This window comes from Schistocerca serialis, chromosome 8 (genome assembly GCF_023864345.2).
Source record: "Schistocerca serialis cubense isolate TAMUIC-IGC-003099 chromosome 8, iqSchSeri2.2, whole genome shotgun sequence".
NCBI lineage: Eukaryota > Metazoa > Arthropoda > Insecta > Orthoptera > Acrididae > Schistocerca > Schistocerca serialis.
The window spans coordinates 493,697,965-493,725,543 of record NC_064645.1 but is presented as its reverse complement, the minus strand read 5'-3'; the positions used below and the strand labels follow the sequence as shown (position 1 = coordinate 493,725,543).

Genomic DNA, 27,579 nt, shown 5'->3' with positions numbered 1-27,579 from the left:
TCACTGCTTTCCTTCTCTTTCTGCAGTCTGCTCCTGCAGGTCTGTCCTTAGGCATCTGCATCACCTGATACCCATTCTGCAGCCCAACTTGCCACCTTTCTGCTCCTGCAGGCACTATTCTTAAGCATCTGTGCTGCCTGATACTCCGTTTGAGGTCCACTCCTGCTGTTTTCTCACTCCATCTGTGGCCCACTCCCACAAGAACTGCCTTTGGGCACTTATGCAGCCTCATACTCCATCTGTGGTTTGCGTTTCCTTCTTCCACATGTGCTACCCTCTGGTGTCAGCACTGACCAGTGCTCCATAGTATGTTCTCATTTTGAATAATAACTGCTTGGCTCATCTTGTAAAGAGCCGAGCCCCCTCATACCAGACAGTGTGCTCTACATGTTATCTACTCCCACATGTGTCATCTTCAGCTGTTCTGCTTTTGGTCCAGGCTGACTGGCTGTGTTCTGTTTGAGGTCTGTTCTCATTTGGATCATCCTAGGTTCCTCTACTGTCAGTCTGTTCTTCGTAGCAGGATGCTTAAGGTTTCTGTGCTGACGAGTTCTGCAGTTATTGTGCTTCTTGTACGTCCAGTGAAGGATCCTGAGATTTACTCAGCTGATAGCCCCTCTCCCAGTTGATTAGGTCCTCTGTTAGTCAACTCTTGATCAATTCTCTCATGACACTGTCACAGTATCTGAGTAACTCAGCAATGATTTTCATCTCTTCATAACTCATTGAATGATAAATATCCATGTAGTAATCAGCAATGCCTGGATTGGTTGCTTGTTGCAGTTGGTGTGGTGTGGATGTTCTTGGCATCTGACATCAACAGTTCTTGTAGTTTGTCCAACATGTGACATCCCATATTGGCAAGATATACTATGAATTCATTGGTTTTGTAAGCCAAGGTCCTTTTTAACATTCCCCAGTAGTACTCTGATCTTGGTTGGCAAGCAGGACACACACCTGATGATGTATTTTCTCAGTATTCTGCAGACTCTGGTGAAGACATATCCTGCATAGTGCAGACAAGCCAGACATTGGGTTTATCTTGATCTTCTTCCTCATCATGTGATCAAGTATCCGGGTGAAAGGCCTCCACATTGTGCTTAGTAATGTATATATTTCTGCAGAACACTGTGTGTAGATCTTCTGTCTCTGACATCAAGCTGTCTTCATCATGGAGGGAGCCCAGCATGAAACCTACAGAGTGATTACCAAGACAAAACCACTGAAATGAAACACCTCCAAGGTTGAGATATCTGCACTGAAGAAAGCCTGAGGAAACAGCAGCACTGAGGGGTTGCCAGAAGACAAAGGAAACTGTATACTCATTATCCAATGAATGAAATATAATTAGAAAATACACTAACTTCTTGATAACTGGCATATAGATAACTGGAAAATAATCTGGATTGGGTAGGATGACCAGTACTTTGTTGAAGGCAATAGACATGCCAAACATGCTCATCAAAGGATCATGGTCAACTTCTCCAGTACCACCAAAGTTGTGTGGACTACCTAAAGTGCACAAACAGTGTGTACCACTGCATCCAACTGTCAGTGACAATGATGAGGAAACATACCATCAAGCTAAATACTTAAAGACACTGCTGAGCCCATGTGAGGGGAACTACATTCAATGCATCTGTAACTCTGTGGATTAAATAGAATCAAGGCTCTACATATCTCAGAGATGCATATAATAGTCAGTTTTGATGCGATTCCCTGTTTACCATGGAGTCACTGAAATACTCATTTGAGCTGATGCAGAAAAGTTTGATGATGCTCTGATAGATCTTTCCAGGTATGCATTGAACTCTACATATTACTTATATTATGAAAAGACAAAGGCAGTAGCCATGAGCAGTTCCTTCTGTCCAGGGTGTGTCAATCTATTCACCCACAATATCAAGCACAAAGCATTAAAGATCAAGGAACAAATGTGTTTCTTCAGGTACGTTGGTGACAACCTTTGTGATTTGGCCCTATGGCAGGAACAGCCTCAGCGAGTTTTTGCAACATCTAAACTCTTGTCATCTGAACATAATGTTCATCATGGAATTTGAAAAGAATGGTCAGCTACCATTCCTGGATGTACTAGTTTATATCTGCAGGTGAGTAGCTGTCACACTCAGAACATCAGAATGGGGTCCTAAAGACCCAGGTGTACAGGGAATGCTGATTATCTTAAGAAGTCTACCTGATGTCAGAGAGGGAACATCTACACACTGTGTGCTGCAGGAATGTGTACACTGCCAAGGAGACTGGGGGGCATTCACTTGGACACTTTATTACATAATGAGGAAGAAGATCAGGAAAAACCCAATGCAGTGGCTATCTGCCCTATGCAGAATCTGTCTCTGCCAAAATAAGAAGGATACTTGGGGGGGGGGGGGGGGGGCATCAAGAGTATGTCCTGTCTCAGGAATGTTAATGTCACAGTCTGGACAAAGTACAAGGACTTTTGCCATCAAATGCCAAGAACATCAATGTCATATTCATTTGTGACGAGCAACCAAATCAGCCATTGCTGAAAACTGTATGGAACTAGATCATTCCATAAGCTATGAAGAAACAGAGTTCTTCTTATGGGGCAGCCACAATTGTATAAGTCCATTTCGTAAAATGGAGAAACTGCACAACAATTGCAACCATTGTGCAGTTTCTTCATTTTAAAAAACGAGCTATGAAGAGATGAGAATCGTAGCCCAGATGCCCAGTTATTGGTATAGTGTTGCGAAGGAGTTAATTGAGATACAATTGACAGAGAACTTAATCAATAGGGACATGGGTTATCATCTGAATAAAGTCTGGGATCCTGCACTGGATCTATTAGAAAGACAACAAATGCAGAACTCACCAATAAAGAGATCTCAAGCACACTATCAGCTGGATTGGACTGACAACACAACTTCCGAGTACAACCCAAAAAAGAACAGACCACAAACAGAATGTGATCAGCAGCTTGGTTAGACCAAAAACAAAATACTTGAGGATGGCACCTGCAGGTATGGTCCACAGATGGAGTGTGTAGGCAGAGGGTACAAATTACGGGTAACATCCAGCTGACTCTCAGTCTCAGGTAGTAGCTGATGAATACAATGAGTCAAGTTTGACATGTTGTTGTTGTTGTGGTCTTCAGTCCTGAGAATGGTTTGATGCAGCTCTCCATGCTACTCTATCCTGCTACTCTATTATGCTACTCTATCCTCCCAGTACCTACTGCAGCCTACCTCCTTCTGAATCTGCTTAGTGTATTCATCTCTTGGTCTCCCTCTATGATTTTTACCCTCCACACTGCCCTCCAATACTAAACTGGTGATCCCTCGATGTCTCAGAACATGTCCTACCAACCGATCCCTTCTTCTAGTCACGTTGTGCCACAAGCTCCTCTTTTCTCCAATTGTATTCAATACCTCTTCATTAGTTATGTGATATACCCATCTAATCTTCAGCATTCCTCTGTAGCACCACATTTCAAAAGCTTCTATTCTCTTCTTGTCTAAACTATTTATCATCCACGTTTCACTTCCATACATGGCTACACTCCATACAAACACTTTCAGAAACGGCTTCCTGACATTTAAATCTATACTCGATATTAACAAATTTTTCTTCTTCAGAAACGCTTTCTTTGCCATTGCTAGCCTACATTTTATATCGTCTCTACTTTGACCATCATCAGTTATTTTGCTACTTTAAGTGTCTCATTTCCTAATCTAATTCCCTCAGCATCACCCGATTTAATTCGACTACATTCCATTATCCTCGTTTTGCTTTTGTTGATGTTCATCTTATACCCTCCTTTCAAGACACTGTCCATTCCGTTCAACTGCTCTCCCAAGTCCTTTGCTGTCTCTGACAGAATTACAATGTCATCGGCGAACCTCAAAGTTTTTATTTCTTCTCCATGGATTTTAATACCTACTCCAAACTTTTCTTTTGTTTCCTTTATTGCTTGTTCAATATACAGATTGAATAACATCGGGGAGAGGCTACAACCCTGTCTCACTCCTTTCCCAACCACTGCTTCCCTTTCATGCCCCTCGACTCTTATAACTGCCATCTGGTTTCTGTACAAATTGTAAATAGCCTTTCGCTCCCTGTATTTTACCCCTGCCACCTTCAGAATTTGAAAGAGAGTATTCCAGTTAACATTGTCGAAAGCTTTCTCTAAGTCTACAAATGCTAGAAACGTAGGTTTGCCTTTCCTTAATCTTTCTTCTAAGATAAGTCGTAGGGTCAGTATTGCCTCACATGTTCCAACATTTCTACGGAATCCAAACTGATCTTCCCCGAGGTCGGCTTCTATCAATTTAGTATTTTGCATCCGTGACTTATTAAACTGATTGTTCGGTAATTTTCACATCTGTCAACACCTGCTTTCTTTGGGATTGGACTTATTATATTCTTCGTGAAGTCTGAGGGTATTTCGCCTGTCTCATACATCTTGCTCACCAGATGGTAGAGTTTTGTCAGGACTGGCTCTCCTAAGGCTGTCAGTAGTTCTAATGGAATGTTGTCTGCTCCGGGGGCCTTGTTTCGACTCGGGTCTTTCAGTGCTCTATCAAACTCTTCACGCAGTATCGTATCTCCCATTTCATCTTCATCTACATCCTCTTCCAATTCCATAATATTCTCCTCAAGTACATCACCCTTGTATACACCCTCTATATACTCCTTCCACCTTTCTGCTTTCCCTTCTATGCTTAGAATTGGGTTTCCATCTGAGCTCTTGATATTCATGCAAGTGGTTCTCCTTTCTCCAAAGGTCTCTTTAATTTTCCTGTAGGCAGTATCTATCTTACCCCTAGTGAGATAAGCCTCTACATCCTTACATTTGTCCTCTACCCATCCCTGCTTAGCCATTTTGCACTTCCTATCAATCTCATTCTTGAGACTTTTGTATTCTTTTTTGCCTGCTTTATTTACTGAATTTTTATATTTTCTCCTTTCATCAATTAAATTCAATATTTCTTCTGTTACCCATGGGTTTCTACCAGCCCTTGTCCTTTTTACCTATTTGATCCTCTGCTGCCTTCACTATTTCATCCCTCCAAGCTACCCATTCTTCTTCTATTGTATTTCTTTCCCCCATTCCTATCAATTGTTCCCTTATGCTCCCCCTGAAATGCTGTACAACCTCTGGTTCTTTCAGTTTATCCAGGTCCCATCTCCTTAAATTCCTACCTTTTTGCAGTTTCTTCAGTTTTAATCTACAGTTCATAACCAATAGATTGTGGTCAGAGTCCACACCTGCCCCTGGAAATGTCTTGCAATTTAAAATCTGGTTCCTAAATCTCTGTCTTACCATTACATAATCCATCTGATACCTTTTAGTATCTCCAGGGTTCTTCCATGTGTACAACCTTCTTTTATGATTCTTGAACCAAGTGTTAGCTATGATTAAGTTATGCTCTGTGCAAAATTCTACCAGGCGGTTTCCTCTTTCATTTCTTAGCCCCAATCCATATTCACCTACTATGTTTTCTTTTCTCCCTTTTCCTACTCTTGAATTCCAGTCACCCATGACTATTAAATTTTCGTCTCCCTTCACTACCTGAAATGGTGGATTTTTTCTATTGGTTATGTCTTTTATAGTTCCACAAATAACCAACTTTTTCTGCTAGATCTTCATCTCATTTATCTACTGCCTTGTAAAATTTAAACCTGAAAATTTTATTTAGACTTAACAGCACTTGAATTTATTGCTATGATTATCATTTTGATTATCCTCTTTTACTGCTGGGGCAATTAGTTTTCATTGGGGTACTCAAATTTTGAGTTTAATTACCTGATATTACCATTACAGCAATATGCAAAAACCTATAAACTAGTTGCCAAAATCCAATGCACTGACCAACACTAGAAACATTTTCTACAAGCCAAATCACTTTACAGTAAAATCCAACCTGGCCATTTTAAAGCATTATGTAGTTTTCAAAATATCAGTTTATTCCTAAACCATCCTTTATGACATCCTCTTGGTCACAAAAATTACCAGATCACAGTTTGAAAGCCTAGTAGTATGACCTATTTTGGGTGTACTTTTGGTGTTGGCTCATGCCACAATCATGCACATTTCGTATGTAAAATTATGCTCACTGACAACTGCAAGACTCACTAATATTAATGTTTAAAGACTTTTGAGTGATTAAAGTACCTCAAATTAAGGAACATTTTAACAGAACCACATTGTGATTAGAAAGAGTATGGAATGTTATTAATCTTCAAAAAGAGTGATTGTTGGGCATGATTATGCTCATTATGGACTGAATCAAATGCACTACTGAAGCATAATCCCCAACAATAAATTACTAAAGGATTGTACTGAGTATGAACTGTGATGATTTTGTGTAAGTTACATGTGAACTGTGTTGCCATGATTAAATAATTAATTTTGCCTCCAGACTATTGATAGATAATTGCAGGTGGTGCTCTGGTTCTGTGCTCTAATAAGTTTTCATAGTTGATAAACTGGTCACCATTGTTAATAATCAAATGTCCCAAGGAATAAATGTTTATATTAATGCAGTCTGAATGGTGATGTGTACTGTTTTGAATACATTCCATCCCACACCGATCTGGGCTTTCAACTTCAATATAGTCAAGAGTGGTGCTACTGGTGATAAACAACAAGACTCAGGTCAGTATTGCTACAATGTCACTGAAGTATCATGCTAAGAAAACGACAATATTCAGCAGTACACACAACTACTCCAGAATTTCACATTCAAAAATGTTTCGTTAATTTAGTGGCCATGGCATTTGTATTCAGAATATCCCTTACAAAATGTGTTTGGAACACTCAGTCAAAGGGTCACTGTTATATTGAACAATACTAACCAATGGGTTCAAGATTTCAAAACAGTTTTCTGCCCTGTATTTAATGAGTTGAAATTTTTCTTGGTTATATCAGCATTGTATTTGTGATATACAGGCAAAAAATATCAATTGAAACCCTTGCAGCTTTGAAAATATTAACAATTCTGTATGTAATTTAACTCCCTATGAAATCTGCAACAGCCTAAAGTGGATACAAAGGTTTTTATTTACAAGAATGAAAGCTGCTTGATCAAAGAACTGGTTTATGTTTGGAAGAAATTTGCTCAGATATGTTTTCCTGAATAAGCACTGCTCTTACACATAAACACGTTTTACAAAAATCATGTAGTAACGATTTTAGTGAAAATAATTACACAATATGAAAATTTCTATGCTCAGTTGACTTGGAAATGACTCATCACCTAAAATTTATGATAATGCCTGACATAAAACCAAACCACAAACTGTTCACATCATGCTGGAAAGATGTTTGCAAAATGAAAAATTCCACAGTTATTAATTTCATCTCGACCAGACAAAGCTGATGAGACCAATATTTCTGAAAATCTGACTACAAGCTTATCACCATTAAAATTTCAATAAATAGGTTCAAGAGAGGCTTTACAAAGTGGAACAATAATTTTAAAAAGTGCCACTTTTGGTGGACATTATTGTACTGATCTAAGCAACCATGTGCAAAATAAATAAATAAAATTTGTGAATGTTTACATTACAACATTAACAGTTGATCAAAGAAATTAAGAAAATGCTGAACATAAACAGGCATCAAGAAAATAATTCACATTTTGACCTTAATTCATCAGAGCTGGTCCATTAAAAAAAAAATCTATGAAGAATTTTGTGTTTCAGGAAAGAAAAGCAGCAAGTATGTTAAAAATGAATGGAAAAAAGGAATATTAGCTGTTAGCATATGCAACAAAGCAACTGTAAGGGGAAAAAACCACTTACCAGAAGACGTAATGCAGGTTACAGGACTTTTTGAAGGTAAAGATGGTTCAAATGGCTCTGAGCATTATGGGACTTAACATCTGAGGTCACCAGTCCCCTAGAACTTAGAACTACTTAAACCTAACTAACCTAAGGACATCACACACATCCATGCCTGAGGCAGGATTCGAACCTGTGACCGTAGCAGTCGCTCGGTTCCAGACTGAGGCGCCTAGAACAGCATGGCCACCGCGGCCGGCGAAGATCAAGAATTTAGTTCAATTTGTGCAGGCAACAAAGCTTGTGTTTTTCCAGTCTAGTAGACACAAGAAAATGTTTAGAAGCAAAAGTATTTGCTATTGATCAGGTTGAAAGAATGTTTGTTGCTTATCAAAACACAAATGAATTACACCCAAAGTGATGGTAGGTGCGGCAGGTTCACTCTCAGTTTGTGTGTGTACAATACACCAGAAAGTAATTTCACTATTAGTGGTACAAGGGATGTCCAGCACATCCCATGTGTCCTCCAACTGGCCAACTACTGTGGCCACCCTGGGAACTGCCTGCATCGAGGTTGATCCTTTATACATGGTTGAGTGGGAAGTTGTGCCATGGTGTGTCAGGCAGTGGAAGTCTCTACGGGGCTGACCGGAGGGCCTCCACAGTTTGTCTGACAAACAGGTTTCAGGTGCTACCTGTGTTTAATAAACATCCTGAGTCAGATGCAGTCATTTTCCCTGTTTCAGAGGAAGTCTCTCAGCCTGCAACACGAGGGCAGTCACAGAGGAAGGGTTTACTGATAGTTGGAAGCTCCAACTTTAGGTGTGTAATGGAGCCCAATAGGAGTGTGGCTGCCAAGGAAGGGATGGAATCCAGTGTGCACTCTACACGCATATGGAAGCAGTCATTCTAGATGTAGAGTGGGAGCTCTCAGATGCCATGAAGAGCAAAGGGTGCAGCCAATGGCAGGTGGTGGCTCAAGTCAGTACTAACTACGTGTGTTGCTTCCACATACCAAGAACAGAACAGAGTGCAGCCAACTGCAGATGGTGGCTCACATTGTCACTAACATTGTGTGTTCCTTCGGACTGGAAGAGAATCTCTCTAGTTTCAGGCTGTTAGCTGAAGTGGTAAAAACTGCCAATCTTGAATGCGAGATGAAGGTAGAGCTCATCATCGACATGACTGATTGTGGACCTTTGGCACAGAGCTGAGTGGAGGATCTAAATCAGAGGCTCAGACATATAGGCTGCAGATTCCTCGACTTGCACCATAGGGTGGAGTTTTGCTTAATAGGTCAATGGTCCAGTACACACAGGAAGTAGTTACACAGGTAGCGGGGGTTGTTTTGAGGGGACTGGGAGTTTTTTTAGATTAGAGGGTCTTGGGAAGCTACAGAAAGGGCATCAGTCTAAAAGGATGCAGGGCAAACAAAAGACAAGGGCAGACCTAACAGCAATCAGTAATGTAGTTGCAATTTGTCGTGGGTGCATTGGGAAAGAACCAGAGCTCCAAGCACTGAAGCTCAAATTGTTATACATAAGGTAAGCTGGCTAAAGCCGAAGACAAGTTTAGGTGAAATTTTTACAGAGGACATAGACGTGTTCAGAAAGAACAGTTTAAATATAGTTGTTGGTGGAGCATTTATTGCTGTCAGAAATAGTTTACATTGTAGTGAAATTAAAGTATACAGTTCCTGTGAGTTAGTATGAGTAGAGGTTATAATTGACAGCCACAGTAAATTAATAATTGGTTCTTTTTACTAATACCCTCCCCCGACTCAGATGATACATTTGCTGAGCAGTTCAAAGACACCTTGAATCTCATTTCAAATAGGTACCCCAGTTATGTACTCTTGATATGTTGGTGAAAATACATGTTTAAAGCTGGTGGTAGGCATAAAACAACATGCAAAATCATACTTCATGCTTTCTCAGAAAATTATTTTGAACAATTAGTTCAGGAACCCATTCAAAGTGTAAATTGTTGCAAAAACATACTTGACCTCTTAGCAACAAATAATCCTGAGCAAATAGGGAGCATTATAATGGGTACTGGAATTAGTGACCACAATGTCACTGTAGCAAGATTGAATATCATAACATCCAAATCCATCAAAGATAAACAGAAAATGTATCTATTTAAAAAAAGCAGATAAAAATTCATGTGATGCCTTCCTAAGAGACAGTCTTCACTCCATCCAAACTGACTATATAAGCACAGACCAGATGTGGTTCTAATTCAAAGAAATAGTATTGATGGCAATTGAGAGATATATCCCAAATAAATTATAAGAGATGGTACTGATTGCCCAAAGTACACGAAACAGGTCAGAACACTGTTGTAGAAGAAAAACAAAAAGAGCATGTCAAATTTAAAAGGATGCAAAATCCCCAAGATTGGTGAAGTTTTACAGAGCTTGAAGTTTTGCATGATCTCCTTAATAGTTTCCACAATGAAACTCCATCTTAAAATCTGGAAGAAAACTCAAAGAGATCCTGGTCATATGTAAAGTACACTAGTGCACGATGCCACGATACCTTGACTGCAGGACAGCAATGGTACTGTTATTGATGGCAGAATCACTGAAGCAGAATTACTAAACACAGTTCTCTGAAATTCCTTTACCAAAGAAGGCAAAGGAAATATTTTAGAATTTGAACCAAGAACAACTGCCAACATGAGTAACTTAGATGTAGATATCCTCGGTGTAGCAAAGCAGCTTAAATCACTTAATAAAGGCAAGGCCTCCAGACAAGACTTCTTACCACACAGGTTCCTTTCAGAGTATCCTGATACTATTGCTCCATACTTAGTAATCAAATACAACAACTCACTACTTGAAAGATCCTTACCTAAAGACTGGAAGGTTGCACAGGTCACACCAATACTCAGGAAAGGAAGTATGAGTAATTTGCTGAATTAAAGACCCATATCACCAATGCTGATTTAAAGTAGGATTTTGAAACATATATTGTGTTTGAATATTATGAATAACCTCAAAGAAAGCGGATTATTAACAAACAGCTGACAAAAATTCAGAAAATATTGTTCTTGTGAAACACAACTAGCTCTTTATTCTTATGAAATAATGAGTGCTATTGACAGGGGATATCAAATTGGTTCCAGATTTTTAGATTTTCAGAAGGCTTCACACTGTTTCTCACAAGCAACTGAGTCTTGAGGGCGGCTGATCTTCAGCAACCACATTTAAGTTTTAATGAAGGATAAAAACAGCCAATTGGTTGCACAAATTTTATTGCATTGACCTCATTTTGATATCAACTATGGATATGTCATAAGAATAATTTACAGTTACCTATGACGTTTTCTTAATCCACATACGAGAACAACAACCACATTAAAAACCTTAAGTAACACTAGAAGTATTAAAAACAGAAAAAGTATTACTTACACAGATTCATATTGCATGGAAACATATTAAAAACATATGAGCTCAAGTGCTCAAGTCAAATAAATAAAAGTTATTTTGTGTAGCTAACACTAAAACCACAAGTACAGCATGGCATTAGGACTGACATCATACCAAAAGGTTCGTCAGCTGATTAGGTCTCTACATGGAAACAGAGCAGTGCATGCCACCTATGGAGTGTGAATAGTGTAGAGCAGCACAAATGAAGGAAACAATATAATAAATGAAAATAATTATAACAAGAGACCAAGCTTAATAACAGAAGTATAAAGACACGTAATAAATGAAATATAAAAGAAAATGCTTTAAAATGAAGTAGCAGTTGTACACACCATCTGTCCTGTGCAGATAGCATTAAAGTGCTTAAAATGAACAGGATTAACATAGTAGGAATAAACAGCTATGGAAAAAATAAAAACAATTAAATGGGGAGGTAAATGATGTTTGAGAATTGTGTGTAAAGATCTTCAGCCAAAGAATGACAGTATGTCAAATAGTTCTGAATGACAGTTTAAAGCCAAAAACAAATTTTTATTTCACAAATGTAGCTGCTGATTAGACCATCATTAACAGACATATGCTTCAAAAATTTCCAGTTCCTCAAGAATAGCGAGCCTACAACATCAATTTTCTTTACACAGGTAGTAACTTCATCGACTTCCTTTGCTTTGTGGCCTGTAATTAATAGAAAATGCAACATCCATATATTCTTTTCCAGCAGATGATGAATTCTGTAGGAAATAGCCTGTAAGTATGGTAATGAGAATATTTTTTGCTTTTGTTGCTGTTATTATTAGCGATGTTGCCTAAACAAGTGACTCTGTTGATAGTTTTTGCTTTGAAAATATTATCAACTAAGGAAGGTTCACAACCATTATTAGCTACTATAGTTCAGATTCAAGTTTTTCAGGTAATGAATGTGTTGAAATAACCCAGCAAACATATGAAAGAAAAATGGCTTTTTATGAGATTGGGGATGTGAAGATCTGGGAGGGTAAAATCTGGTTTGTACTAATTCTTTTCAGAAAATAGCAAAAGAGATCTTATCATTAATTATAGCTTGAGTAAGATCTAAATAATCAAGTTGATGACTCAGTTTCTAGTTCATAGGTGAAGTTAATTTTTTTCACTATGTTCATTAAAAATCTTAAACAAACAATCAGTTCCTCTATTGTCTATTAGGTCCACTGTAAATGGTCAGAATATAACCTACATACCTAAATACCATCGAATACCTAGATCTGCAGCTGAATAATTTCGGATAAAACTTTTCCTCCAGTGAATTAATGAAGATGTCTGCTAGAATGTCTGTCACTGCAAGGCTGTCAGGTTGTCAGTACATTTTCCCAGTGAATTTAAAGTAGTGTATTTCATTACTATTTTGAGCAAATGAATAAGATCAGTAATTTGTTCCTCAGTAATTCATTTTCTAAAGCACATATGTTATTTTCTACGACGCTGATGATTGATTGAACTGAGACATTGGTATATAAGTTGGTAATATCAAAAGAAAATAATTTTGTATCTTCACTGCATTCTAAGTCCTTAATTTTAGTTACTTGATTAAGACTGTTAGTGATCCAGTAATTATTTTGAAAAAACAAACGACTTTTTTAAATTTGTTGTAAAGAAGTTTTGCAAAATCATGATACATGCTGTTCATTCAGTTCACAATTGGACAGAACAGAGTATTTTATTTTGTGCATTCTGAACTGTTAGAGCAATTTTGGAGCCTCTGGATTCATATTAATTAGCTGTTTCTTTTTTTTTATGGTATGGTTTGAGCAAGTTCCTGGCGTCACCAATAGCTGATCTAATGCCTTTATGCAAAGCAGGGGTCAGGTCTGCACTCAGTTCTGAACCACTGTTTTTCTCAAAAAACTTTTTAAAGTTTTTGTTACATATCTATGCTTACTGGCAACAATTAAAGCATTACCCTTGCCTGCTTTGTTATGAGGGTTTCATTTTTTTCCAGTTTACCATTAAAGTTTTTAATTAATTCTGTATCATTATTAAAGGAATTGACTGATAACTAAATTTTTGTTGAAAATGTTGTAGTATACATCACAGGCCACCCTTATTTCATGAGAATTTCCCATTTTAACACCATCAAGACCAATCTTAAGATTTTCAATCATATTTTGAACCACATTTTGGTCTGACACATTTGGCATTACATCATACTTTAACACTTCTTCTAAAAGGAATGTTTCTTCCTGTGTAAAATCTATTTCAGTGTTCCAGAATGAGATTTTCACTCTGCAGCAGTGTGTGCATTGATATGAAACTTCCTGGCAAGTTAAAACTGTGTGCCGTACCGAGACTTGAACTCGGGACCTTTGCCTTTCATGGGAAAGTGCTCTACCAACTGAGCTACCCAAGTACAACTCATGCCCCATCCTCAGAGCTTTACATCTGCCAGTACCTCGTCTCCTACCTTTCAAACTTCACAGAAGCTCTCCTGTGAACCCTGCAATCTTATTCAAAATCATATTAAAATTTTGTGATCTGACTTTTGAAATCTACTTGTACCAAACACTTCTTTCAGGGATAAAACACATCTAAGCTTAGCCTATCTCTTTTCATGCCTACTGTAAATAACATTTTTACAATTACTTAATCTGCTGTTTTATAGATAACTGTAAATTATTCTGATGAAAATACTCTTAGTTAGTACTGAAACCAGGTCAATGCAATAAAATGTATACAACTGGTTGACTGTTTTTATTCTTCATTAAAATTCTAACCAAACTGTGTGCATCAGAATGTAGTCTCAGTTGGGCTACTGGTTTTGTGATTTCCTGTCAGATGATCAAAATCAATTGCAAAATGATTTAGATAAGATTCTGTATGATGCAAATAGTGGCAACTAACTCTAAATAATGAGAATTGTGAAGCCATCAACATGAGTACTAAAAGGACTGTGCTAAATTTTGATTACACAATGACACACACAAATTTAAAGGCTTTGAATTCAACTAATTCTTAGGGGTTACAATTACGAATAATTTAAAATGGATTTATCACACAGATAATACTGTGGTGAAAGCAAACCAAAGACTGAGATTTACTGACAGAAAATAAAACTTAGGAAATGCAAGATGTTTACTAAAGAGACTGCCACACAAAGCTAGATTGTCCTCTTCTGGAGTACTGCTGCATGATGTGGGATCTGCATCAGATAGTATTGATGGAGGACATCAAAAAGCTTTGAAGAATGGCAGCTCATTTTGCATTCTTATAAAATTGGGATATAATATGCAAATTGGGATGGCAATCTTTATATTAAAAAAAAGGAATTTATACTTGCAGCAAAATTTCCTCATGAAATTTCAATCAACAGCTTTCTCCTCAAATATGAAAATACTTGGTTGTGCCCTCCTATACAGGGAGAACTGATCTTCAGAATAAAATACAAGAAATCACAGCTTGCATGGAAAGATTTAAGAGTTTGTTTCTCCCGCATGCTGTTTGAGAGTGAAACAGAAGAGGAATAGCTTGAAGGTGGTTTGATGAACTCTCTGCCAGACACTTAATTGTGAGTTGTAGAGTAATCAGGTAGATGTAGATGTGCAACCACCATGGATCAGTGCAAGAATTAATATCATCAATTTTTTTTCTTCCAAATCCAAGCCAAATTTCTGCACTTTATCTGAGATGGCACAAATACAAGAATAGGTGTTTCTGACAGACTTGAATGCACTATTTTCAGGTGTTAAGAATTATAAAATCAGAAGTGTCTATGTTGATATACATGGCGTAATATACTGACAAAATTTGGTGTGTTAATTGGGCAACCAGACCATGCAATAACAAATTTTTATGTTTCCAGTGCCTATTAACTTTTATTAAATTAAATTACATGAAAAATCTCTCATGAAAATTTTTTTCACAAAACATTGTATCACGATGGAAAATTGCAGGATCCTACCTCTATCAGTTCAGAAGCAATGGACTGTTAAACTTGAGAAATTTTTCCAAGCATTTCTAGTTTTCAAGAGAGCAGCCCTTTTGAAAATAGCTCTACTACCTACAGTAAGCTACAGGCTGAGGCAAGACTTGGCAGAGTTCATGCAGATCCCTTAGATATATTCTGTATACATTTCATCAAAACTGGATATAGTTGCACTTGGAACCATAAGCTATTTGACATGGAATGATCATTATGAATTATAATAAGTGTGCATGACAGATGTATATGGATATTCTGCATAACTTTCATTCTTGACATAAAATAGGCAATGGATATATAAACTTAATCATTACATTTTGAATTTTGTCTTGTTATCTAAGAATACACATTTTAATACACTTTCACAGTACATATTCACTATATTCAGTACCTGAAACAGCACATTATCAACTTTGTTTGATGATAATTCTTCCATACAACATACTGCATCAATGATGCAACCTGTTTAACAACATATTTTAGATATATCGTCCAATAAAGTATCTAGATGTATAAATATAGCAATCACCACAAAGATAGATTATAGTGCAAGATTTTAAGAGCTGTAAATATTTGACAAACCTTTATGGCAATAATCACTTCTTTTTCTCTATAATATGCTGCTGCAGCTCTGCCACTAAGGCCACCTCTGTACACAGGACCACCTTCAACATTTAGTCTCATGACTTGAATAAGTGGTGGAAAGTCAAACACACTGTCATCACTGCAATCACTGGCCTATATAGGAAACAATAAGACGACACATAAGAAAAAAAACCAATGCTAATATTCCAAATTTTTCTGGTTTCTCTAAGAACTGCTCTTTAATATATTGCTATGTACAATAACGAGCAATTTAACTATGCAGCTATCTAGTTGGGGTCACTTCTTTCATTCTGATGATGGTGCCAAACCAAAATAAAAATTTTATTGCTCAATCAATAACAAATAAAGTCATTTAATTTACAGCACAAGACTTGCCAAAATTTATAATTATCTTATTAAAGTACTATAGGTACTGGAGCATTTGTTGCAGCTTAATACAAAATACTGAGTTATGGAATGTGATTTAGATGTATTTATGACAACCTGCTTCAGAGAGTTCTGCTTATCTGAGAACATGTTCTGGGAAATCAAGTATAGCTTTCCCCAAGTCACTCTATGATACAGTAAAATTCTCTGTATCTGGTCCACATTGCTGAACGGTTTTGACTGCAAGGGCAAGTACTTATTCATTCCACCCTCTCCCAGCATGCTTGTGTGATGTCACCTTTATGGGTCAATTATTCTAAAGCAATAATAATTGTTTCTATAATAACTTTACCATGACTACATCATAATACATGAGTAGTGATAACATTTGGTAAATTTTCGATATAATGAAGTAAATATTTTTGTAGTTGTTGCATTTTTCAGTTTTTAAGGGCAGCAGGAAAGAAAGGTAGAAAGGCCAAATTTGGCAGGAATGTGCAATTTTACATATAAAATGTTTTCATTAGGTTTATTTTTTTTAAAGATTTACAATACTGAATGAGAAATTTTGGTAAAAGCTATTCTTAAACTACCTTCTCACATTTTTTTCTACAGAGGTTTATGAAATTTTTTAATTTTTAAAGTAGATTTAATAAAAGTGAAATGTTACTGAAAATGTGACTTAAATGAGCTATATAGATGAAAAACGTTACACGCAACAAATTCTATAAACTTGCTAAAAAATTTGAAAGTAAAACAGAAACTGTCTTATTTTTTACAGCAGCTATTGTATTATCAATATGATGTACAATAATGAACATGTTTTATTTGCTTCTTATAAATTATTAATGTGCACAAATTATTAATTGGAAACAAAAGAAAAAGTGCTAAAATTAAGCACTGAGAAAACATTTCTGTACAAGAACTGCATTTTTTTCTTTTATAATTGTACTTTCCATTTCCTTGCTTTGAGCAACACAAACTCATTGATTATGTCACTGAAGTCAAATTCAGCAGCTGTCATATTCTATTGACAAGACAGCTGAATCTGACAGTCTGCTTCATCAGTACTCAACCTTAAGGAGTTTATCACCTTTAATATCCTGAAACTGTGTTACAAGATGCTGCAGTCACTAGAATTTTCATACATATCCTCAAAGCTATTTTAATGTAATTGGGACAGCTAAAAAAATTTGCTTACCAAGTGGTGGCAGGAGAATACAGTTATAAAAAGAGCTTTTGGAGCCAGTGGCTCTTTCTCCTGGCAAAATGGTTGAAGGGGAAGGAAGAGAAGTGAAAGTACTGGAGAGATTTAGGAAACAGGGTAGAGTTAAAAAATTTCACCCGGAACCCCACGTCAGGTGAGACTTACTGGATGGGATGGGTGGCTTTTCTAAACTCTACTCCTCCTCCTCCTAAACCTCTCCAGTCCTTTTTTGACACCCCTCTTCCTTCCCCTTCAACCCTTCTGCTAAAAGAAGGAGCCACTGGCTCTGAAAGCTTGCAAACATAAAACCTGTTTTTATATGTGTGTTCTCCTGCAGCCACTTGGTGAGTAGATATACCACAGTAGTAAATAAGTTATAAATTGTATAAACTTTCTATGAAAAATTGAAAGTAAAACCAAAATTGTCTTATTTTTTATGGCAGCTATTGTATTATTAGTATGATGGGATCCCCATCCCATCTGGTAAGTCTGCCCTGACCTAGGGTTCTGGGTGACTTTTCTGAACTCTACCCCTTTTCCTAAACATCACCAGTCTTTAAATTTACCCCTCTTCCTTTCCCTTCAACCCTTCTGCCAGAAGAAGGAGCCACTGGTTCTGAAAGCTTGCATACATTAAACCTTTTTTTAATGTGTGTTCTCCTGACGCTGCTTGGTGAGTAATTTTTATCTATCCAATTACATTATAATGTCAAAAATTGATTATTTTCATTCTCAGAGTTACATTATTATGAAAAGGAAAGTTGATACTCACCATATATCGGAGATGCTGAGTCGTAGAGAGGCACAAAAAGACTAAAATAAATCTTTCGGCCATTCAGGCCTTCGTCAACACACACACACACACACACACACACAACACCTGCAGCAATGGAAACCACACTGTGAATTAGTCACTGTCTTCACCCATCCAGCCCTTTCCCTGTTCCCATTCCAGTACTACCCAGTCATCATTCCACCATCACACTCAGTCTTTTTACTTCTCTCCTTTTCCGCCACTCCCCCCCCCCCCCCCCCCCCCATCTCACCCCTGCCCTCCGTTTAACCTGCTTCACTACTTCACTGTCTGCCACCCCCCACCATACTAACCCTCCCCCTCCCAACCCCAGCCTCCTCCTTACCCCCACCCAGTGGCCACTCCCATTACGCACTGGTGCTGCTGCTCACAGTGTGGTTTCAGCTGCCTGAGACTGCAGTCGTGTGTGTGTGTGTGTGTGTGTGTGTGTGTGTGTGTGTGAGAGAGAGAGAGAGAGAGAGAGAGAGAGAGAGAGAGAGAGAGAGAGAGAGAAACTGTCAGTGCTCTTCATCAGTGCTTCCTAATGGAATTTGAAACCACTATTTTGTCAACCAGCTCAGATGTATCGATATTTCTGCTACATTTGGCACCAAAACTGGTATATAATTTTCAAAATATGTTCTATACATCCACAGCTTGTTCAAGAACATTTTTACACACAAGCTAACTTATCATTTGATGACCCCACTCCCTCCCCTTTTCTCTCATACACTTTCACCCTTGTCAGTTTTCACTACTAACTATGATGCATAATTGTGACAGAAATTCTTGCCCTTGGGCACCCTAATTGTGATATATTCTACTGCTTCTAATTGTTATATATCCTGCACAGAAATGTTAGAACTGCCCCTCTTAGCTTGGCATCTCACGCAGTGGTTTGTGTCACTTGAACTTTAAACAGGCTCTGTAGAATTCCCATTAAAGTAAGATAAAATGGTGGGTTATCTGTATGATCTGTTTCCCATTTAACTTACTATTCTATCAAATACTTTGAAGCACTCTGGCTTCAACAGTTTCACTCCAGCCCTCACTTACCAGAAAAATCAGAAACCCTCAGTCAACTAGCATTTGTACCTCAGCCCTGCTTGCCAGTCTCCGAGATCCCACAATACCATAGTGAAGTATCAGCAGAAACTCCATGTTGAACACAGCTGGCTGTATAAGCAGCAGCTGTATGAAACAAGCACACTATTGACACTTAACTTGAGAGACACTTGTTTGATAGTAGTCATTTCTTTCTTCTACTTGGAAAAACTGATACTGTGGCAACAGTGTGCATTTACAGTCTCAAGCCAGGAACACAAGGGGCAGCAGAACTCTTGTACATATCCTGGTTAATCCTTACCGTCTTTTTCTCATTCTGTTTCTGCACACCCTCTGTACCTGTGTTGTTGGTGGATCCCTATCTCACCATGGACTCAGTGCAGCCAAGTGTGTGATACTTTTACTGGGCTTCACTCATGACAAATCCACTTTCAACAAAAAATTAAGTTCACTCAAGATCCAAAGGGGAAGGCAATAATCAATTGTAATAATGAGAATGGGTATGATTACTAGAGACAAGTAAGCGCTAGCTGTTTTGGGTAGGGAGAACAAAATCTGCCTTTTCACTACAAGTGAATGAGTCTGGTTACTTAAGAGAAGCATCTCCATGCATCTCTGATCTCTGCCTCAGAAATACTAAACCACTGTTAAATTTTTGTAGTGAACAATATGGGACTTTGATTTCAGAATAGGAACCAAGTTGAGTGAGTTAATCTGAATTACTACTAACTGTTTTTTTTCTGAAATCCAATCCTTGTTCAACACAGAGTGACAAGTGGAGTTAGTTACTAGAGAGTGAGTAATTTAGATCATTATAACAGTTCTCTAAAATCCACTTTAGAGTGAGCAATAATGACTGAGCACTAATGACTGAACATTGCTGACAGTAACTCTCCATGCAACTTTTCATTACTATGTAAACTGTGGCACTAGTGAGCTCTAAAAGACAGTTCTTGCAAAGGAGCTTTTGTATTAAAACTGATTTTAAACCAGTTACAGTGGTGGAAAGGTCTTGGTTACTATAAATGCAATTGAATCATCTAATATAAAAATATTCTCCTCCTTCACACATTTTTAGTTTACAGCTGCTGAGCTGGCCTCTATTGATACTCTGACATATTATAGCATTTGAAAAGCATTAGTTGAAATAATGTAGGCATTGTAGATGTTACAGTTCTTTTGTACTTTTCCTCAGACAGTTACAAAATGCAAGTGTGTTTCTCAGTTTGTGTCCTCAATACCATAGCTACCAGACAAGGCAGAGAATAATCTATCGTTTTTCATTTTTGATACATGAAAATGATGTGACAGCAGTGATATATTATCTTCAAGTGAGCATCTACTTGATAGCAAAAGAAATGACCTGCAAAATAATACAGAATAATGCTACTTCAGAACCAAGAAACTAAACTGACCTTTACATTGCAGCCAGGTACATGTGATATTACAATTATTTTCACAAAACAATCCATTTTCCTATAGAAATGTGTTAGAACACTTGGTAGACAGTAGTTTTTCCTTCCTTTAACAAGCTTAAAGGGATGTACAGTAGGAAGCCATAAGACAACTTTTTTTCCAAGGCACCTTCTCCAACAGTATGTACTGCCATATAGAGTGAGAAGCACAATTCAGTTTGTAGACGGACAAGTAGTGAGCTGACTCATAACAAACAGAAAGAGAACTGGTAACAACAGTAGGTCGGAGAATTGAACATAAACTGTTCCATCATTTGCAACATCTCTGATAAAATAAAAATTGGCCAATCTGTTTCAAATTCTTTCTTCCACGCATACTCAGTGTGTGGGCTTCAAATCAGTGAGTGTAGGAAGTGACAAAATAAGCCTTATGGAACTAAAAAAAATAGTTTTACTGTGAAATAAAAGCAAATCAATAACCAAAAGTAAGGCAGACTGTACAAAAGTGCACAACTTTGTACATATGTGAAACCAAAATCTGTGGCTGGTAGTAATAAAACACTGTTGCTCCATCCTGTAGATTCTAACATACTTGGACTCTCCTCAGCATACTGTCTACAATGTGTTCAAGATGTTGCAGTTTAAGCATGTCCCACTCCTCAGTGGCAATCTTCAGTTTAGAGTGTCTGTGATGATACACAGCAGGTTTCGGCTGATCCTACGCACATACAACCAGGGGTTATGTCATCAGCTGCTACAGGTTATTCCATTTAGTTGATTTCTGCCTCCTCCTCCTCCTCTTGTTGTTGTTGTCGTCTTCAGTCCAGAGGCTGGTTTGATGATGCAGTTCATCATGCTACTCTATCCTGAGCAAGCTTCTTCATCTCCGAGTAACTACTGCACCCTACATCCTTTGAATCTGCTTAGTGTATTCATCTCTTGGTCTCCATCTACAATTTTTACCCTCCATGCTGCTGTCCAGTACTAAATTAATGATCCCTTGATGCCTCAGAACATGTCCTACCAACTGATCCCTTCTTCTAGTCGTGTTCTGCCACAACTTCCTCTTCCCTCCAATTCTGTTCAGTACCTCCTCAGTAGTTACATGATCTATCCATCTAATTTTCAGCATTCTTCTACAGCACCACATTTCAAAAGATTCTATTCTCTTCCTGTCTAAACTATTTATCGTCCATGTTTCACATCCATACATGGCTACACTCCATTGAAATACTTTTAGAAAAGACTTCTTGACACTTAAATCTATACTCAAATTTAACAAATTTCTCTTCTTCAGAAACGCTTTTCTTGCCATTGCCAGTCTACATTTTATGTCCTCTCTACCTTGACCATCATCATTTATTTTGCTCCCCAAATAGCAAAACTCATCTACCACTTCAAGTGTCTCATTTCCTAATCTAATTCCCTCAGTATCACCTGATTTAATTAGACTACATACCATTGTCCTTGCTTTGCTCTTGTTGATGTTCATCTGATATCTTCTTTTGAAGACAATGTCCATTTCGTGCACTTCCAGGTCCTTTGCTGTCTCTACAAGAATTGCAATGTCATTGGCAAATCTCAAAGTTTTCACTTCTTTTCCATGGATTTTAATTCATACTCCAAATTTCTCTTTTGTTTCCTTTACTGCTTGCTCAATATATAGATTGAATAACATCAGGGATACGCGACAACACTGTCTCACTCCCTTCCCAATCACTGCTTCCCTTTCATGCCCCTCAACTCTTATAACTCCCATCTGGTTTCTGTACAAATCGTAAATAGCCTTTTGCTCCCTGTGTTTGACTCCTGCCACCCTCAGAATTTGAAAGAGAGTATTCTAGTCAACATTGTCAAAAGCTTTCTCTAAGCCTACAAATGATAGAAATGTAGGTTTGCCTTTCCTTAATCTATCTTCTAAGGTAAATCGTAGGGTCAGTATTGCCTCTCGTGTTCCAAAATTTCCATGTAATCCAAACAGATCTTCCCCAAGATCGGCTTCTACCAGTTTTTGCATTCATCTGTAAAGAATTTGTGGTAGTATTTTGCAGTAGTGGCTTATTAAACTGATAGTTCAGTGATTTGCACACCTGTCAACACCCGCTTTCTTTGAGATTGCAGTTATTATATTCTTCTTGAAGTCTGAGGGTATTTCACCTGCCTCATACATCTTACTCAACAGATGGTAGAGTTTTGTCAGGGCTATCAGCAGGTCTAATGGAATGTAGTCTACTTCCGGGGCCTTGTTTTGACTTAGGTCTTTCAGTACTCCGTCAAATTCTTCGTGCAGTATCATATCTTCCATTTCATCTTCATCTAAGTCCTCTTCTATTTCCATAATATTGCCCCCACACATATCGCCCTTGTGTATCTTTTTGTTTGCTTCATTTACTTAACTTTTTTATTTTCTCCTTCTATCAATTAAATCCAATATCTCTTATGTTACCCAAGGTTTTTCTACTTGTTCTCATCTTTTTACCTACTTGATGCTCTGCTGCCTTCACTATTTCATCTCTCAAAACTACCCATTCTTCTTCTTCTTCTTCTTCTTCTTCTTCTGTATTTCTTTCCCCTGTGGTTGTCAGTCATTGCCTAGCACTCTCTCTGAAACTCTTTACAACCTATGGTTCTTTCAGTTTATCCAGGTCCCATCTCCTTAAATTCCCACCTTTTTGTATTTTCTTCAGTTTTAATCTACAGTTCATAACTACTAGATTGAGGTCAGAGTCCACATCTACCCCTGGAAACATCTTACAAATTAAAACCTGGTTCCTATATCTCTGTCTTACCATTATATAATCTGTCTGAAACCTTCCAGTGTCTCCTATGAGATGGTTTTCATGAGGCTGATGCATTATTCTCATACATTATCATTGTGACAGAGAAACCCATCACCAAAATACTGTAGGGTTGGACAGCACACTGGAAAACGCTATCCAGTTACTTCACAGTTCTGAAATTGTCCTTTATGCCTATGAGACATGTCAAAAATCTATACATGAGACCAGCCACCAGTGTGACTGATTCATTTCCCTGTTGCACTTTTGTGATTGCATCTCTGAAATCTTCATTGTTTCCACAGTCTTCTAAGTCCGTTGTCAAGCATCAGACAAATTCTGCTTTGTAGGCAATGGTCGTTAGCTAGCATTGCTCCATATTGATTTACACTTCATTTTTTCCCATGGTTCATGGTGCAGCATTTTAATTATCATTACTGTTGAACGTATGTAGTACTTTGATCTAACCACAAGAGGCAGGACAAACACTAGACGTGTAATCCTTGCACAGTACAGCACAATTTCCCAACTGCTGTAATTTCATAATCGGGCAACATGGGACTTGATCATCAAGGACACGACTGGATGATGTAGCTTCTGGGGAAGGATTGTGCAAACACTGCAGATATCCATAGGTGACAGGTGGCAGGATATGCAGTCATGAAAAGAGCTCTTGCAACACCACACTGCCTATCCCCATATGGGTCAGGAAACGAAAGCTGTCATTGCTGAAATTAGTTCCAGGTACTGCCACACCTACCATATTCTACTGACTTGGTCCCTATACCTTCTGTGAGCCCTCTTCAAACCACTTTTCTGGAGTCTGTTGCACTCACCACATGACAGCTGCCCACAGTTCCTGGAAGTCTGTGAAATGAAGTCAATGTAGAGGGTACTTCGTATCCCCTAATAGATGGTAATCAGAAGGAGCCAAGTCAGGAGTGAATGTGGCAGTACCTGGAGCACCATTTAAGCGATGGAACCTGTGCTTTTCTGATTTATATGGGGAAAGAGTCTTGTCATGTTAGAAGGGCTCTTTTCATGACAGTGCACAGTCTCTGAACAAGTGCCACCAATTGCCTGTGAGTGCTTGCATATAAGTCACATCGTCCATGCCTGTCCTTGAAATTACACCCTGTTGTCCACTCATGTAATGACAGCAGTTAGGAAATTGGGCTGTACTGTGCAGAGACTACTCTTCTAGCGCTTTTCCTCCCCCTAAGGTTAGACCGAAGTACTTCATTCTTGCAGCTGTAATGATGAGTCAAATGGTGCATCATGAATGATAGGAAAAAATAGCGTGTAAATCAATACGGAATGTCCCTCGTACATGTGTGTGCAGGTTCCCACACTGTCACAACTTCTTGGCGTAAAGCAATGAAGAGCACAGGGCCTAAGCTCACAATGACCCTTAGATGTACACTGTCAGGTTAGAAAGGGAACAAAAACCACATTGTCCCATTCATGATTAGAGACACAGGATGCTCCACTGAACTGCACTAAGGATGAAAGTTTGCTTTTCCCTCTGTTACAGCAGTGGCTGTGCATATCAGTTTCCAACGACCGAAAGAGTATAGAGAAATAGGTTAACAACAACAGCAACAACAACAACAAACACATTGGTAAAAGTTTAGCTAAAGTCTGTGGTGCAATCTTGTGATTGGTCTATTGGCCTGACTGTAGGTAGAGTACAGCCTCTCTTCCCATGATGCTAGAAGGGGGAGGGTGGCAGGGCACATCACTCTGGCTGCCTTTTGCTCCTCGGAAAGATCCCCGATAGTTATTTGATAGCAGGCTGAGTGGTCCTGATACCATCTTGGAGGGACTGGAATGAGGAAAAATCCCCACCCTTATCCAGGATTGAATGCAGGACCTCCAGAGCCACAATCTAGTGCTCTACCCACTAGACTACCTAGCCCACAGTTCGTTACTGTATGTCCTCAAGAATATTATATTTGTAAAAGAGAATGATGAACTAAAGGCAATGACTACAGACATTCACAATTATGACACACAAACCAGATGTGATCATCATAGGAAACTGAGTAAGAAATGAGCTAGAGATCACAGTCCACTTGAAGCTGGAAGACAATACTACGACAGCTTGCTAAAGAATATAAAGCAACTCCTTGGAAATCTGTTTAAAGGAAAATTATTTCATCGACATTTCTAGTTTTGTATACTGCATTTTATCACTTGTGGTAAATGTTCATATAATCATATAAAATGTGCTACCTCTTGTATATATTTATCATATGTATGGTACAATGGTATTGTTGTAAACATACAAAAAATGATGATGTCCAAGACTAAAGTTATTATGGACAAAGATTCTACAGTGATTATGCTAAAGAACTTGCCCCCTTTCTATCAGCAATTTATCGTAGATCGCTGGAAGAACGTAAAGTACCTAGCGACTGGAAGAAAGCGCAGGTCGTCCCCATTTTCAAGAAGGGTCATAAATCAGATGCGAATAATTATAGGCCTATTTCGCTTACGTCAATCTGTTGTAGAATAATGGAACATGTTTTGTGTTCTCGTATTATGACGTTCTTAGATAATACAAATCTCCTTCATCATAACCAACATGGATTCCGCAAACAGAGATCATGTGAAACTCAGCTCGCCCTATTTGCCCAAGAAATTCACAGTGCAGTAGACACTGGCGAGCAGATTGATGCCGTATTCCTGGACTTCAGGAAGGCATTTGATACGGTTCCGCACTTACGTTTAGTGAAAAAAATACGAGCTTACGGAATATCGGACCAGGTTTGTGATTGGATTCAGGATTTCCTAGAAGAAAGAACACAACATGTCATTCTTAACGGTTCAAAATCTGCAGATGTAGAGGTAATTTCGGGAGTACCGCAGGGAAGCGTGATAGGACCTTTATTGTTTACAATATACATAAATGACTTAGTTGACAACATCGGTAGCTCCGTGAGGCTATTTGCAGATGACACGGTTGTCTACAAGAAAGTAGCAACATCAGAAGACTCGTACGTACTCCAGGAGGACCTGCAGAGGATTAATGCATGGTGCGACAGCTGGCAGCTTTCCCTAAACGTAGATAAATGTAATATAATGCGCATACATAGGGGCAGAAATCCATTCCAGTACGATTATGCCATAGGTGGTAAATCATTGGAAGCGGTAACGACCGTAAAATACTTAGGAGTTACTATCCGGAGCGATCTGAAGTGGAATGATCACATAAAACAAATAGTGGGAAAAGCAGGCGCCAGGTTGAGATTCATAGGAAGAATTCTAAGAAAATGTGACTCATCGACGAAAGAAGTAGCTTACAAAACGCTTGTTCGTCCGATTCTTGAGTATTGCTCATCAGTATGGGACCCTTACCAGGTTGGATTAATAGAAGAGATAGACAAGATCCAGCGAAAAGCAGCGCGATTCGTCATGGGGACATTTAGTCAGCGCGAGAGCGTTACGGAGATGCTGAACAAGCTCCAGTGGCGGACACTTCAAGAAAGGCGTTACGCAATACGGAGAGGTTTATTATCGAAATTACGAGAGAGCACATTCCGGGAAGAGATGAGCAACATATTACTACCGCCCACATATATCTCGCGTAATGATCACAACGAAAAGATCCGAGAAATTAGAGCAAATACGGAGACTTACAAGCAGTCGTTCTTCCCACGCACAATTCGTGAATGGAACAGGGAAGGGGGGATCAGATAGTGGTACAATAAGTACCCTCCGCCACACACCGTAAGGTGGCTCGCGGAGTATAGATGTAGATGTAGAATAAAGAGCATTATTTTCACATCATAATTTAGAAATTCCTGTTTGGAACAGTAACATTTTTGTGTTACGAAACAATACAGCATATCCTTCAGTGCTGCTAACTTCTTGCAGTAGATATTTCTTAGCTTTAATTTGTTGTAAATTTTCCACATACATGTTTTGTTGATTCGGAACATACAAGTTTAACCTGTGGGAAGGAGCATGAAACTCTTTATTATTCCTAGTTTCATATGTATGGTGGAAACATTTATCTTAAATTAAATTTGGATTTTGGTGCATGAAGCATATTGTAGCATAGCTTTGACAAGAAAACAGCAGCATTGTAGAGCTGTCCTCATCCATGACACTCAGCTACCCTTGGATTACAGATTGTTGGATACAAGGCATACAATTCTTACTCCATAACATCTCGAAAGGTTTCAATAGGACT

General features: G+C 38.3%; 1 protein-coding gene across 2 annotated transcripts in view; it reads right to left on the bottom strand.

Annotated features, from left to right (window-relative positions):
• The window catches only part of LOC126416279 (uncharacterized), a 212,181-nt gene that overhangs the window by 128,062 nt on the left and 56,540 nt on the right, over window positions 1–27,579 (bottom strand). For both annotated transcript variants that reach the window (XM_050083923.1, XM_050083924.1), the window contains exon 2: window positions 15,735–15,890. In XM_050083923.1, coding sequence (XP_049939880.1) covers window positions 15,735–15,890 — 156 coding nt within the window. The remainder of the gene's footprint in view (window positions 1–15,734; window positions 15,891–27,579) is intronic.